The 16,797-nt window shown below is 40.7% G+C and overlaps 1 protein-coding gene across 1 annotated transcript in view; it reads left to right on the forward strand.

Annotated features, from left to right (window-relative positions):
- The window catches only part of DOCK2 (dedicator of cytokinesis 2), a 505,601-nt gene that overhangs the window by 34,703 nt on the left and 454,101 nt on the right, over nucleotides 1–16,797 (forward strand). Inside the window, exons 3-6 of the mRNA XM_077824538.1 lie at nucleotides 8,074–8,114; nucleotides 13,755–13,810; nucleotides 14,193–14,289; nucleotides 15,192–15,340. Coding sequence (XP_077680664.1) covers nucleotides 8,074–8,114; nucleotides 13,755–13,810; nucleotides 14,193–14,289; nucleotides 15,192–15,340 — 343 coding nt within the window. The remainder of the gene's footprint in view (nucleotides 1–8,073; nucleotides 8,115–13,754; nucleotides 13,811–14,192; nucleotides 14,290–15,191; nucleotides 15,341–16,797) is intronic.

Consider the following 16,797-nt stretch of genomic DNA (forward strand, 5'->3'; position numbering starts at 1 on the left):
CTGTTGCATCTTGATCGCATGGTGGTTTAGTGTGTATCCCAGGCTCTTTATAGCCCATGCAGAGAGAGTCGAAGGACCAATTATAGAATCATAGAATATCAGGATTGGAAGGGACCTCAGGAGGTGATCTAGTCCAACCCCTGCTCAAAGCAGGACCAGTCCACAACTAAATCATCCCAGCCAGGGCTTTGTCAAGCCTTAAAAACCTCAAAGGAAGAAGATTCCACCACCTCCCTAGGTAATGCATTCCAGTGCTTCACCACCCTCCTAGTGGAAAAAGTTTCTCCTAATATCCAACCTAAACCTCTCCCACTGCAACTTGAGACCATTACTCCTTCTTCTGTTATCTGGTACCACTGAGAACAGTTTAGATCCATCCTCTTTGGAACCCCCTTTCAGGTAGTTGAAAGCAGCTATCAAACCCCCCGCCCCCCATTCTTCTCTTCCGCAGACTAAACAATGCCAGTTCCCGCAGCCTCTCCTCATAAGTCATGTGCTCCAGCCCCCTAATCATTTTTGTTGCTCTCCACTGGATGCTTTCCAATTTTTTCACATCCTTCTTGTAGTGTGGAGCCCAAAACTAGACACAGTACTCCAGATGAGGCCTCACCAATGTCGAATAGAGGGGAACGATTACGTCCATCGATCTGCGGGCAATTCCCCTATGTATACAGCCCAAAATGCTGTTTGCCGCCTTGGCAATAAGGGCACACTGTTGACTTATCCAGCTTCTCGTCCACTGTAACCCCAGGTCCTTTTCTGCAGAACTGCTGCCTAGCTGCTCAGTCCCTGATCTGTAGCAGTGCATGGGATTCTTCTGTCCTAAGTGCAGGACTCTGCACTTGTCCTTGCTGAACCTCCTCAGGTTTCTTTTGGCCCAATCCTCTAATTTGTCTAGGTCCCTCTGTATCCTATCCCTATCCTCCAGCATATCTACCACTCCTCCCAGTTTAGTGTCATCTGCAAACTTGCTGAGGGTGCAGTCCACGCCATCTTCCAGATCACTAATGAAAATATTGAACAAAAATATCGGCCCCAGGACCGACCCTTGGGGCACTCCGCTTGATACCGGCTGCCAACTAGACATGGAGCCTTTGATCACTACCCGTTGAGTCCGACGATCCAGCCAGCTTTCTATCCACCTTATAGTCCATTCATCCAGCCCATACTACTTCAACTTACTGGCAAGAATACTTCAGGAGACCATGTCAAAAGCTTTGCTAAAGTCAAGGAATAGCATGTCCACTGCTTTCCCCTCATCCACAGAACCAGTTATCTCATCATAGAAGGCAATTAGATTAGTCAGGCACGACTAGCCCTTGGTGAATCCATGCTGACTGTTCCTGATCACTTTCCTCTCCTCTAAGGGCTTCAGAATTGATTCCTTGAGGACCTGCTCCATGATTTTTCCAGGGACTGAGGCGAGGCTGACTGGCCTGTAGTTCCCCAGATCTTCCTCCTCCCCTTTTGTAAAGATGGGCACTATCGCTACTCAGTATTAGCTCAGCATATCTCACTGGATCTCTGACAGTATCAAATTTTATTATAATCTTGCAAAAATCTCTCCACCACCAAAAAAAACCCAACTCTCACCCCCCAGAGCTCAGTCCCACTTCCTCTGTGTTTAGAAATGTTCTGATAACAGATATCTGTAAAGCAGCAATATGGTCATTTGTACATAACCATAGACTTCTCGAACAGCCGAGCTTCGGCAAGTCAGCATTGCAGTCTCGGTTCAGATAATTAAAAATCCTACGATCTGTAATGGAACTGTTACAGAGTCACCAGCCGCAGAATGTATATGTGCACAATCACTTGAAGGAGAGAAATGGGTTACTTACTTACAGTAACTGTTCTCAGATATGTTGTGTACTCATACATTCCACAACCCTCCCACCTGCCCCAGTACTTTTGGATAATAACTTCACTGGAAGAAGATGAAACTGAAGTGGGGGACATGCCCATTTAATGGCTTAAACTCAGTGTATGAGAAGAGTAAGGGTGCACACGTCACCTAATGATACTGCTGGCAAGAATCTGACTTAAGTGCTTTGGGGGCACGCAACTGCAGTGAAATTATACATGTGCACAGCACACCATTAAGAACAACAGTTACTGTAGATGTTTTTTTCTCCCCTCATTTTTTTATCATGCAGCTGGTAAGAGACCGGCTCCCACCCAAAACCACAGCTGTGATGGTTACACTTGCATACAGACCGTTAAGGAAGAGAAGTATTAGGCATTTTATAGTGCAAAGATTTAATAAACAAAACTGCTCCAGAGCATGAATTACAACATGGCTTGTGCAAAAGTGAACTCTTTATGGTTCTAGGACTCAGAATTCCCAGTCTATCCTGATTATAGCAGGTAGCATTGGGCCTAGTTCTGCTCTCATTGAAACTAGTGGAAGCTGTAAATACACAAGGTCCACAGGACCAAGCTACTAATGCATCCATAGTGACAGGTTTCTGCCCCTTTTCCTAAAGCTGGCCTTAAATAGGAACTAGAAAGCATTGCTATTATAGTTCAGTGGTTTTTAATTTTTTTTCTTTTCTTTGTTTAGAATGCCATCTTAGGACACAGAAAATACAATTGAGGGGGAAGGCTTTGTTTGGCTGCTGTTCAGTTATGTAAGGAGTGTGCCTTATTACCAGAAGCCATAAATGCGAACACTGCTTCACAAACCCATGAAGCACACGGTTGCAGCCTCTACAGCTGGAGTATAATGCAGACAAAACACAAATGAAATATGTTGAGGAATGAAAATGACATCAGACAGTGCTGGGGAGAAGATCAATCTTGGAAAGCTAAAATAAACAGGTGGATTTTAATGAGGAATTTGAAGGAAATTGGTGGGGCCATGGAGGAAGATTTAAGGTCATCTTGAAGTATGGCATGAAAACAAGGGGGAGGCAAAAGGAGTGCATGATGAGCAGCTGAGGCACAAATATTTTCACTAGCAGAATGGAGGGTGGCTCTTTTAAAAAAGCACAGAAGTACTGACCCACAACCCCCCTAGAACCTGCAAAGTTTAAGTATAGAGCTGGTTGGAAATTGGAGAATGTGTGAACCTGATGGTTATTGTACTAACCTGGGATGTGTGAGACCCAGGTTCAAGTCTGGCAGGGTAGGAACTACAGCCTGCATCTCCCACATCCTAAGTGAGTGCCCTAAACTCTGGTCTATTGGCAGTCCTGGGGCTGGAGGTCTCTATTTTGCACACAAAAATTCCAAGGTCTCAGTTTTCTCTCAGTGCAGAATAGGAAGCTTCTTGCAACGAAACATTTTCTCAGGATGGGAAAACCATTTTCAGCACAGCTCTACTTGATTGTCCTTTTCCTGCCTGCTTAATTTGAACCAGGCACTGTAACTGTGGATTGTTGGGGCGGGGGGGTGAGGCATTTGTGATGGATAAAGCTGAGTGAATAATGTTGTTGTTTTTTAAAATATAGTGAAACAAACAAAACCCCAATAGCCTTGGTTTATTTTGAACTGAAAGTGATTTCTTTGGTTTTTCTCATTTGAAATAAAAAACCAAACACGTTCCAAAAATGTGTAAACAAACCAATTTGACATCGCCTTCCCTGACCCCAAAACACTTTTTTTCAGATGAAACTAGTGACTGTATTAGGCCCAAATTAACATACAGTTTTGGTGCACCAAAAAAATATATTTTGCAGCAAATTTACTAATTGACCCAAAAAACCAAACCCCCAAAACCACTAGCTCTAATGGTAGATCCACAAGCCTGCTCCAGTCTATGCCTCCTTACATGCCTCCTTGGAATGGATGTTTGATGCTATCCAAGCCCATCTAATTCTAATGGGCAGCTGAACTCTGTTCTGGTTGTACAGGACAACAGGGTCTTGGGGAAGGATGTTGGTGTATGCACTACTGGTGCTCGGTATGGGCCCCATGTCTTGATTTGAGGGCAGGAACGTCATTCCTTCCCATCTTAAAAAGAGATCTCATGGCTCTAAAATGGAGTTGAGCAAGGGTTAGTCATGGGCCCATTGGGCAAGAAATGCATTCCTCAGAAGTGACTGGGTACATGACAGGTTTGCCAGAGCCAGTGGAGCATTTCCCCCAAAGCAAGATCCTTTTAACTTTACAACAGTCAGTTGATGTCCTACACAAGATGGCCACTTTGGGCTTTAAATTCTACCATGTAAAACAAAATTTTCAAAAAATGCAGTCAGAATTAGGGCCCTGACCTGGCTGAACTTCTGGATTAAGATGGGACGGGAGATTTTTCCTTTTGTTGCTGCTTCACCCAGAATTACTGCTGGAGGAAGTAGCCAGCCCTTCTTACCTTGCCTTCCTTGCCAAGATTTGCTTCTGCCCACTCCCAGGCCTTCTAGCTGCTGAAGAACAGCTTTGCATTGTTTCCACTAGCCACTGATCCTGGATGGCCTCTCTAGGCAGACTTTTTGGAGGTCTAAACATGCTTCTCTTTTTCCCCAAAAGGGCATCAAAGCACTAGGGCATCAGACGTCTGATAGGCCTTGTCTCAGGGGAAGTTGGGGTAGCCTCCTAAACATCCGTGAGAATCGGGCCTCCTGCAAGAGATGCTTCCCTCAGCCTCCTCTCATTAGTTAAGACTAGAATGGACCCTTTCAAAAAATTGTGTGGGGGGGTGTTTCTGAAAAATCTTCAGACACATCTGTTTTCTCACCCCCCCCCCCCACCCCATTTCCTTTCAATTAACCCTCTGCAGAGAGGTAGAAGGTTTCTTTGGGCTGTGCCAACCTCTTTTAGTATTGTGGTGACTGAGATATGATAAGGAATTAGTTTACTTGAGGTTTCTCCTCCCTCTTTCCTGGCTTCTATTTATGAGTGTACAGCAAGGCTTTTTTTTTTTTTTTTTTAAAAAACAAAACAACACACCCCAAACACATCTTTTTTTACAGTGACTTGCCTCCTGAATACTTTAGTCTAGGGTATGTTAATATTTGGGTCTTGTTCTGTCTCCTATACAAGGCCCTTTAGCAGAACCCGGGAAGCAGTGCAGTGCTATTATGCTGAACAACAAAATAAAACAAAATTTCACAAAGGGTGGTTATCTGTCTGAATAAATTTTAAAACACTCAGCCCTCGAGTTGCTGTGAAATTTGTGGTCTTCTCAAAACAGTTGCTCAATGAGGGAAGTGGAGTCTTCCGTATTGTGTAAGTGAGGAAGTTAGTCTTATTCCAGAGATTTTTGAAAGGTATATCCTACTGCAAATTGTAGTTGATAAGCAATAAATAGTGTATGTGTATGGAGAAACAGATTTGTTTACTCTTATATACATGCATTTGTAATGCAGACTTTGCCTAAATCGCATATACAAAAAAGCTCATGTAGAACCTGCATAGGATGGTGTGCAGTCATGGCGACTGTGCACAACAGTGATGAATAATGCATGAAATGGTGTTTTCTTGCGTACTGTTGTAAACGGGCATGTAGATTATGTACAATTACTTTACTCAGTTTTAGATTTAGGGTGGGATATTCAGAACTGCTCAGTGTTGGTCTAATTCTGTTGCACTCAGTGGTAAAATGGTCATTGTGTACTATCAGAGCAGAGTTACATCGGCACTAAGCGCTTACAAAAATCCCTCTCTTGAACCTTTGTTTTAAAGATGGCAACTAAATTGAGCACTAGAATATTGCTGCTTCTAATTTTTTTTTATTTAGTAGCTTAGTTACAAGAGTAGGAGTGTTGCTGTTGACAACAGGAGCGCTTTGTATGGAGATCTGCAAACCTTTCCGTAGTGGAGCATGTGAACTAGCAGCTAATAGGGCCAGCGCATGACGTCTTCTGTGCTAGAAGCCAATAGCACCCCTTTGTGACCCCTACTTTTATGTTCACAGGGTTGTAGGTTAATACGTCTTAATGCAATTCAAAACAAGAAATGAAGTATTTGTGGGGAATTTTTCATAGTGAGACCAATTTCTTCTACATCTACTAAGAAAAGAGGGCCAGGGAAATCATTTTGGCTTCATATCCTGGCTATTCACAGCTCTATGAAATAGTTAAGACAGACAATTAGTAACCAGCTGTGGCCTGCTGTCTGATGTGCATCATAACCAGACAGAATCCCATGCATATTAGAGGGGCTCCATATGAGGGTATGGGCCTGTTTGTGCCAATGAGACAGCAGAATTGGGGCATATTTGGACAAAGCCACTTTCAAAGCTCAGAGGGCCCAGTTTATCTCTGCCAGATATACCATGACTTGTAATATGCTTTTCGTTGAGGGTGGTGGCATAGATCTCTTTTTGTTGTATACATTTCAAATTGTATTACAGCATAACATTTAAGTTTCAAATGACTTGCAAAGTCCCATCCCAACTTTATTTTGGTGGAAATGGGACACGCCCTTTTTTATTACAAGTGCAAGATGAAATTCTGCTTTTATTTATTTTGATGAAAAGAGAATGAGTCTCATGTTGACGAATTGAGTAAAACCTCCATGATAGTCCTGCATTTCTCAAAGTCCTCACTCTAGCTCTGTGTATTTGATGCTTCCTGTCAAATATCAGGCCTCAGAAGACTTTTTTTTTTTAAGCAATGAGTGCACAGAAGACTTGCTTTTTGTACTTTGTTGGGAGTGATTGAATGTTTGAGAGCTGTGTGATTAATAGTCGGTTTAGAATGTGAAGATGTTACTATGCCTTGTATTGCCTCAGTACCTGTTTCTATTGATTTCTGCTATATTGCTCTTGTAGTATGTTTGGCCATCCTGTTTTGCTTATTTCATTCAGCTGCATATCGGAAGTCTTCACGGTTAGTTCTTCTTATAATAGCTACACAATTTTGATGTTTAGCAGTGGGTGGGGCATACTTGTCAGTATCCAGTAACCAGTACCTGTCAGTATCCAGTAACCAGAAATTCATAGGTCACATCTTCATCTGAGTAATGACAGAGGTGAAGTAAATCAAATCTTGGGAACTGTGGTGACCTAGATTACCTGGTTCACTGGGAACATACTAGACTAGACCCAAAAGTCTGAAGACTTAATGGGTTGCTTTAAAAATAATTTGTTAGATGAGAGCAGAACGTCTCTCTGTACATAATACAAGCTGCTTTGAGTAAATGCAGATTAAAATAGTTATAAATAGCATTGCTATATGCATCAATACATGTAAAAGTTTAATAGATCAGAAATGAGTGAAGAAGGGATTTACAAGAAGGAAGATAGCAGAGAAGAACAGAACAGAAACTACCAATCAAGAGAAACGATGCCAGTAGGAAGTAAGCTTAAGGTCAAGTAGGGAGAAGGCATTAAAACCATGGTATGAGGGGAAAAATCTGACTAGTGTTACAGACCAAATAAATCCAGCTAGAGAAGCAGACTTGGAATGGAGGTAGAAGTAAATGCATGTTGTTTTGACTCCTTTTGGTTTAATTTTACTGGCTTGCATTAGATATATTTAGCACTTCATAGCTTTGTGTTGAGCTCAGAGTTGTGGTTTTTCTATTATATATGCCTACATGTAAAGCCACTCTTGAAAAAAGAACAGCTTTTATTCTTCTTGCTCAAAAGAAACTAAAACTCACTACAACTTTTTTTGTGTGTCTTTTGCAGATATTTTTCTTAGGTCATAATTTTCAGTGCTTACATGAAGGGATCATGGGTGGAAATGGTATCATTAATGAAAGATTAAGATCCACAAAGGGATCAGATTTGCAAGTTTTACGTTTAATTCCTGCATACGGCGTAAATGGGCCTTGATATGCTACACTTGGATATTTACACTCATAGAAAGGAATAAATGGGTTGGGAGTACAGGATATGTCCTATCCTGTAAACACAGGGTGAACAAATATTGATTCAAATTCATACAAAGGGAGTTACTCTAATAGGTGCTTTCTGCCCCACGCTTTTGGTTTTGTCTAAACACAAGAAATGGAGAGACTTACATTTTTAGTTGTACTATATTTAATCTTTGAACATGCTTTGCTGTTACTTTCCAGTATTTATTATCATTGCATGTAAAATAATAAACACATCATATGAATTTATTTTTGTGCAATTTATGCAAGTATTCTATTGTACTGAGTTCTGTTCTCTTCTTGATTTTTCAGATTGGTACAAGGGATACCTAGTAAGACACAAAGGGTTCGAGGTAAGGTTGTACTTTACATGCTTTGTAAGATTTTATGCTAAAAAGAAACAATTTTGCTTCTTGGTGTTAGTTTATTTCAGAGCTCTCAAAGAATCAAATCCTGATCAGTTAGCTCAACCATCTCATTCTGTTTTAGTTCAGTGGGACTCTACAAGGTTGGTAAGGTGAAAAGGATTTGACCTGAAACTTGTTCTTAAATATGAAGAGAAGAGAGGATTGTGCAAAACAGATCAAAGAGAAAAGAACTGCTGTGCTTCCAGGTCAAAAGCGCTGATGAAAATATGACCTGAAATACTTGATTAAAGTAAATTTATTGCAAAATTATAAAATATTGTAAGTGCTTTATCATTTGTTCCAAACATTCCAAAACCCAGATTCAATATAAACTCCTATCAAGCTTCAAGTTATTGGTTAGGTATGACAGTGCAAGCCTTAAACTGTGATTGTTTTGGTGGCTTGCACATGTTTCTCAATGTGGATGCTTCAGAGTTAATCTGAGCTCCTCTGGGAGGTACTGTATTATAAACAGTTGGCTTGTAGTTACTGTGTTAACTTCAACTTTCATTGTGTTGTGAATTCAAACATAACCTTGCAGGAAGTCATAACTGAAACGTGTTAACTTGTCATTTGACCTACTCAAGAACCTGAGTTCAGTAAAAGATACCTAGAGGTTTACTTGATTGTATTGAATTTGTCAAAGAGATGGACAAGTTTATTTGGGGGTTTGAGTGGAGGATAACACAGATTTTTTTTTTAATAAGTCCTCTATTCAGATAAAACACCGTGCAGACTACTAGGGAGCAGTAGTCAATATTGCAAGAGAGATACAATATTTGTAAATGTGATCAGCACTGCCTGCAGATGTACAAAAGTTTTAGAACAGAGCTATCACAGAAAATGAATATATCCAAGAAGGACATTCCTAGTGTCAGTAAAGAGATGTTTGGGTCATTTAATATAAATGCCTAACCAAAATCCATGGAGGACCTTCTTAACAGGGTCTAATTCTTGTCCTATTTTCACTGCTCTGAATAGCCTGATCATCATGTTCTTAACAAGTTTCAAAACTACAGTCCCTAGGAGGGGCATGTTTCAGACACTGAAAACTAATTATGCTGTTAATACTTTCTGTGGATCCAAGTGCACACTAAAATGGCAAAAGCTATTATAAAGGAAATGCATAATCTTGTTAGTCTGGGGAAAGGGGATAAAAATCCTGTATAGCCACTTGCAGGAGGATGCTTGAGGATCAGGGGATACTTTTAAAAAGTATGGAAGACACCTTAGCCCACCTCCCCTGAACAGATTGATCCATGGATATAAGATTCAGCATTGAGCCTGCAGTTTCAGTCAATAGGCCATCTTGATTGGGTGTTACTATGAAGTAAGTGTTTAGTTTATCATCTGTTACTCTCCTTCATCTACTAGTTAAGTTTTTTAGTATTTGTCTTTGCTTCCCAATGCACCCACTTTTGGTCTAAATCTCACTTCATGTATCCTGAGTATGCAGCTGGTTTAGCACACTTCCTTGTGACTTCTGGTCAAGGTAGTCTGTGGGCAATAATTTTAGCTATTCTCAGGCAGGGGGATCCATCACCTACAATGAAATCAAACTTGAGCAGCATATATCTCTACCCTTGTTTCTTCAAATTTGCTGAGAACATTTTGCCCTGTGTGCAGATTAGTATATGTGAATGACTTAAACATGTCTGCTGCTTGGCTCCACCAGAACTGGAACAGATTTGCATCTTTACCATCTATTTACTTACGGCTCTGTGATCTGTTTACATGGACATAATTACAACTTTAATGTTCTTAGATTAAGCATCTTTTAAATTGTTTTACAAATACCTAAAGAAAGAATCTTAAGCTGAGAAATGAATTACTCAGTTGGCGGGTGAGATCCAAGTTAAAGGTATTATATAAAACTTACCAGAGTCCTATAGGTTTGATTTTCTTTTATTAAAGTTCTTGTGGTGTCATGTTTTAAGCAAGTGAGTTTCATAGACTCTAAGGTCAGCAGGGACCATTGTGATCATCTCGTCTGACCTCCTGCACATCGCAGGCCACAGAACCTCACCCACTCACTCCTGTAATAGACTCCCTACCCTCTGGCTGAGTCACTGAAGTTCTGTGTCAGTTATGGTATCAGTGCAAATGCTGTTTTTCTTTATAAATATGTAGGATCTATTTATTCACATTCCTCGTGGTACTAAGCACTAAAAATAATGATGCTAATAGATGTGTAGGGCACCTGACTCCCCTGGTTCCATTACTAGCTGTTGCAGGTACCATGGCAGGCCCTCCAATGCTCAGGTATTGTATCAAGAGCAGGAGGTGATGCCTGCTGGGGCAATAGCAGCACCTCAGCAGAATCTTCATGAAGAGAATAGGCTGCTATCTGCATCTGTGTTGTCTGGATCAAGGTGAGGAAGCAGAGTTACTCTTCTTTCTTCCCATCCCCACACCCCCCTGACGTTTGAGCTGCTCCCTTTTTGAAGCTTCCCCTGCCCCAGGAGTTGCTGTTGCCATTAGTCCTTCACTCTGATAATGATTTAACAGATTAAAGTGAACCTGAAAATCCTGCTTTTAAAACATAGACCAGAACTAGCCACTTACTCATCCTTACCCTTTTTGAAATTCGGGTCAGTGAAAATTTTCATCCAGCCGCACTTGGACTATTTGCCTAAAATATTCTGAATTCAGCAAGGAATGTTTCTTAAACAGTTTGCGAGGTTTGTTTGCTCTCTCCATTCTTTGTACCCAAACAGACTCTCTTGTGTTGAGCATTAAACCCCAAAGGAATTGTATATGGCTGTCTTTTTCTTCCAAATGTTGTATAACTAATTCACCAAAATGTGCATATTAAAATGAATATACATTAAGTTGGGGGGATATTGAACAGTATATTACACACTGCCACAGACTTGCTATCTGACGTGGGGGCAGTTTGTCATAAGATATGTGTAGAGGTGCCTAACTGAGCTTGCATGAGCAAACTTAATGCTAGCACTTCCTTATATTTGAAACTGAGACCTCAACTTTCTTTAATGTAGATTTTTGTATGTAACCTGCTTTGTAAATTCAGAAACCTGCACAGTTAAGTGCGCTGGAGACTCCTCTATGTAGTATCATGAGAGCTTCCCAATGAAACAAAAGGACCAAGAAACACTGATGAATGTATTCATCCTCCACCACCTTCAAAAAAGAGGTTAACTATCAGGACATATCCTGCAGAAAAGGCACCAGATGAGGTTCCATTACTTGATGTGTGTAGTACGAAAATCAGGCAGGTAACAACTTCAATTTCCAGCTTGAGCCAATCACTGGGCAAGAGAGCTGTGATATAGAAAGCCAGCACATCGTCTGTGACTGACACCTCAAATATAGCCAAATATGTTCCAGAGGTTTAAAACATTTTTAGTACATCTCCAAGATGAAATCTAGAGTGAGAGCCATTTGAAATTAAAGGGTGTTCCCAGGAAAGTCTGAAAGGCTTAACCTCTGGAATATATTAGGCTACATTTGATGTCAGTCACAGATGTTGTGCTGGTTGTAATCCCTTAAAGTCCAAAGAAATCCTAGCTCTGTTACCATATCTGGGCATATCAGCAGCTTTGCTTCCTCAAAAGACCAAACTGAGAGAGTCAAAGGTTCCTTGAGGATATGTATCACATGAACTAACCTTGCCTGCTCAGCAGTTGTCTGCAGAGGTCAATTAGCGATAAGAAAATCAAATCTGTTATTTGAGGAAAAATCCCTTGCTACAGCATGTGCCTGGCATCTTGCTAGGCATTGCTGATATCTCGGTTGTTTGTGGGCACATCTGGTTGTGGGTGTAGAAGACATATGGTCAGATTAAATGGCTTCCTTTATCCACAAAGTGTAAGGAAGGGAAGCTCTTTCGGTTTCGTTCAAGAAACCCTTCACACCCCTCACAGCCTTAGCCCCACGCTGTGAGCTCGACATTTTGTAGGGTGGTAGGATGGGCTACTTGTCACAAAAGCCATTTATTGGGCAGAGGTGATTGGGTCCACTAGGTCATTGTCTTCCCTTCAGACTGTTGCTCCTTCACTTAAATGGAAGTGCCAATTATATACTCTACCAGTTCTTTCGGCTGTTTTCCTCAGCCCACTAACATTATTGATCTTGTCCAGATTATGTTTATAGATGAATTTTAAATACTGAAGGGATCATTGTGGTGGTCTAGTTTGACTGCTTGTATAACGTGAGCTACAGGACTTGACTGAACTAGAGCATATTTTATAGAATAAATCCAATCCTGATGTTCATAGGAATGGAGAACCCTCTCCTATTTATCAACATCCTTCCAGAATTGTGGACTCTAGATCTGAACATGTGATTCCAGTAGCAGTTGCACCAGTGCCAAATACAGAGATAATATAGCCTTCCTACTCAAGATGTCTGTGTTCATACATCCAAGGATCACATTAGCTCTTCTGTGGCCACAGCATTGCTCCGGGAGCTTGTGTTGAGCTGATTATCCACCATGACAGCCAAGACTTTTTCAAAATCCAGTGTGTCCCAGGATAAAGAGTCTTGTGAGGATGGCCTATTTTCTTTGTTCCTAGGGTATGACTTTTTACATCTGTCGGTCTTAAAATGCATGTTGCTGGACCCTTGCTTACCAAGCAATTCAGATTACTCTGTGTCAGTGACTGGTCATTATTTACCACTCTGTCAATCTTTGTCACCTGCAACCTTTATCAATAATTTGCTTTTTCTTCCAGATCACTGATGAAAAGGTTAAATAGTATAGGACCAAAAGCAACCCCTTCAGGATCCCTCCCCAAAACACACCAGCTTGATAATGATTCCCCTTTTAAGAAAGGCTATGCTGGGTAAGACCAATGGTCCATCTAGCCCAGTATCCAGTCTCTCATAGTGGCCGGTACCAGATCCTCCAGAGGGAATGAACAGAAGAGTGGAATTCTGAGTGATCCATCTCTTGTCATCTAGTCCCAACTTCCAGTAGCTGGAAGTTTAGGTACACCCGGAGTATGGTATTGTGTCCCTGACCACCTTGGTTTACAATTAGAAAAATGAACATAACACACAGAGTGGATTGAACACTGGCTAACTGACCGGTCTCAAAATGTATCATTCTAGTTGAATCAAAATTTTGTACAGTACCAAGTCAATTGACTTCTGTAAATCTAAGTGTTCACTTCAGCACTATTACCTTATCAACCAAACTTGTAATCTCTTAAAAATATCTGGTTGTAACCAAACAATATTTATCAAAGTTCACAGTTCACATAAATAATTACTTGTTTACTTCCCGAAAGCCTTGTGAGCCTCTTGGGCAGGAGGGGTGACTACAGATACTTACTTAGTGTCTTGCAGTAGGAAGTCTTTGTGGCACAGTACGAATTGCACACAACTGCCTTAAGGAGAAGCAGTATTGATGTGTAAAGGGAAAATGTCCATTTATAGTACATCACCATAGTTGGAGGACTTCAAGACACATTTATGGTCTGATTTCTATGGTTAATAAACAAGGGAAATCACTATGTTAATAGCATGGTTTAGTGTTTTGGAATAACTTGAATTTATTATTTTAAGAAACATTGGAGTAGAATGACAAATGTGTGTTGTTTTTGGTTTTGTTTCCAATAGGGAATATTTCCTAAGTCTTTTATCCACATCAAAGAAGTTACTGTTGAAAAGAAAAGGTATTTCATTGTCATTGTTGCGTATGGTTAACTGACGTTAATGAATTTTAGACTGCACCTATTTAAAATTAAAGTAGATATCTACTTGTAACATGACTCTTCAGTTTATACTGGGCTTTTATTAGTTGGGAAGTGGGAATGGAATAACTGAATTGTGAACACACTTGCAATCCCATTAAAAAGGAATAAAAATGTCTGGTTTGTTTTAACTATACAAGCTAAGGAGACCGAGAACGTAGGTATTAATAGTCACTTTGTCTTCCTAATGGAAGGATCATCACTGTCTAAGAAATAAGTTCTAGGACATTAAGTGACAAATACTTCACAGTTGGTTTGTTAGGTTTTAGTCATGTTAATTTGTCACTTTTCCCCTTCTGCTTAGAAATACAGAGAACATCGTACCTGCTGAAATTCCATTGGTGCAAGAAGTTACCACTACACTATGGGAATGGGGCAGCATTTGGAAACAACTCTATGTGGTGAGGGGAAGTTTTTGCCTGACTAAAATTAGATGGCAGATTGGCAAGAAAAATGCTTGGGATCCAGGGATGCTACATTTGCATGTTAAATAGGTTTATTTATATGTATCAAGCTGTCATTGTAATTCCCTTTGTTTTATTTCTGGAGTACAAGGCGGGATTTGAGAGAAGATTTAATTAAGAAGTGATTTCTTCATCTGAGAATTTGGATCAATACAGTGTTCTCCAGTAGTATTAAAATAAAAGATATGGCTTATAATTGTTTAGAAGTAGTCAAACTTCATACTATTAGCTAATTAGTCTCCTGTGTCTGGCTCATTTTGCATAACATATTTGGCCTATGCAGTATTTGGCCTGCGCTTCAAGGAGGAGGAAGCAAGGAGAACTGATCAGGAAACTTGCAATAGACTTTTTTTGTCTGAAAATGGTAAATTCTCAAAACTGACGTTTGTTTGTTTGTTGGGAAGGTTTCTCTGAGCCAGGATAGAGCTTTTTGCAGACATGGGGGGGATCAGATGGGTAAAGACCAGAATAGGCAATTTGTTAGGACACTCACTTTCGATGTGTGAGACCTTGATTCAAGACCCTCTTCTGAATATCATCCAGATATTGGTCTGACCAGTGCAGGATACAGATGTAATATCACCTTCCTTATTCCAGTTCTCTAGCTGGGGCTTTCTTCTCCTGCACAATGAGTACCCTTTAAATAACACTGTAAAATGCACAAAACAAAACTACTCCTAACGGCCACCAAATCATACAATTACCATCCCTGGGCTTTGAACCCTTAGCAATGTAGAGGTTAAACTATTTTGAATTGAATGCCTAGTACACAAAATGAAGGACGATGTAGGAAGCTGAAATGAAACCAAGCTCTCAACGGTGAACATTTTGTGTTTCAGACAAACAAAAAAGAGCGGTTCCAGCAGATGCAATCTATGATGTATGACCTAATGGAGTGGAGGTCACAGCTTCTATCAGGAACACTGCCTAAAGATGAACTGAAAGAACTCAAACAGAAAGTCACGTCCAAAATTGACTATGGCAACAAGTAAGTGTTTTCCTTGCGCTAAACTAGTACTGGGAACGACGACTTTATTTGCAGACATGTCACTGCTATAGAGTTGGGGGCAAATTTTCCCCGCTTCTATGTTCCTACCTGGTGAATATTGGGTGCCTACCCATCCTTTTTATCAGACCACTCCCCAACGATCCCTGCTGCAGCAGCAGACTCCATGGTCCCTTGCAGTCATGGTCATCCTTTCTTGAACAGGGCCATCCAGAATTTTCAGCTGCTCCCCTGTTTGGAATCAAACTTTTCAGGATGCATGATCTCTGTTGCTTACGCAGACACATAGGCATATTGGAAGGATCAGTTCTAGGTTGGGCAGTTGTCACTCATATTCATATCCACTTAATATATTCAATCTGAACATCTTCACACATACCTCACAAACAAAGGCAAGCTCCAGTCCCATACAAGATACCTGGTGGTTGTAATACCATGCTGCCCCCTGAACAAGGTTGCTGAAATATGATGGTCATGGGTAAAGTATAAGAACCTGAAGTGAACAAAATCCTGACGAAGGTGATGAGAGGGAAAAAATGAATTTTGAAGTTTCCAGGCCAAGCACGTTGAGATTGAGTCCGTTTGGGAACCTGGTAACACAAATGAAACACCTGTGGGTTTGATGGTAGCTTCACTAATACTTTGCTTCTCATTGATTCAGAGTCACCACAGCATAGCTCAATTGGCAAGCCCAGAGCAATACAGGGCAGAGCTGAGTGGTGTTGCCTTGCCTGAGATGCGAGTGAGCTTTGCAAACCAGTTTCCACTATTGGGTGACAGACTTTTTTTGCCTCTGCCGATTACTTGTACCTTTGAACTGTTGCAAATGGCTCTGGTAGTGGCAGTTCCAGGGTCTGTGTGTGACTGAACATTATGGGCTCTCTGTGGCCTGCATTTACTGTAACTTATGCAGCTGACATTAGGTGCCAGGGAAATGTGTACCTAGCCTACAGTGATTGTACCCACAGAATCAGGGATTAAATTGCCCTCTGGTTCAGATGGGGGAAAGCTATTTTTTGTAGGGAAAGAGGTGGTTTTGCTCAAGGTAGCTTGTTTTCATTTACGGAGTGAGACCCCGTTCTGATTCAGACACTGCTGGTTACCACTGGACCATGTTTCTCCTGAGTCTACCCAGGAGCTTACACAGGTGTCGCTTTTAATATAAACATATTCAGCCGTTTTCCACTAAGGTCTGAACATGTTAGTTTGGGGATAGTACATGGAGCTGGATCATCTGAGATACAATGTAGCATAACAAAGGTTTCAAATTGATGAATAATGGACTTAATGATCCCTTAAGACAAATTGTGCATTCACAAGGCTTGAGTAAACAACACAAAAGTACAAAGCATGAGTAATTAATGTCTGAATCAGACATTTTCACAAATGTATCTCACGAGCTCTGATTTAATTCAGAGGAAATGTTTTTTTTCAATTGA

This window comes from Eretmochelys imbricata, chromosome 8 (genome assembly GCF_965152235.1).
Source record: "Eretmochelys imbricata isolate rEreImb1 chromosome 8, rEreImb1.hap1, whole genome shotgun sequence".
NCBI classification, from domain to species: Eukaryota; Metazoa; Chordata; order Testudines; family Cheloniidae; genus Eretmochelys; species Eretmochelys imbricata.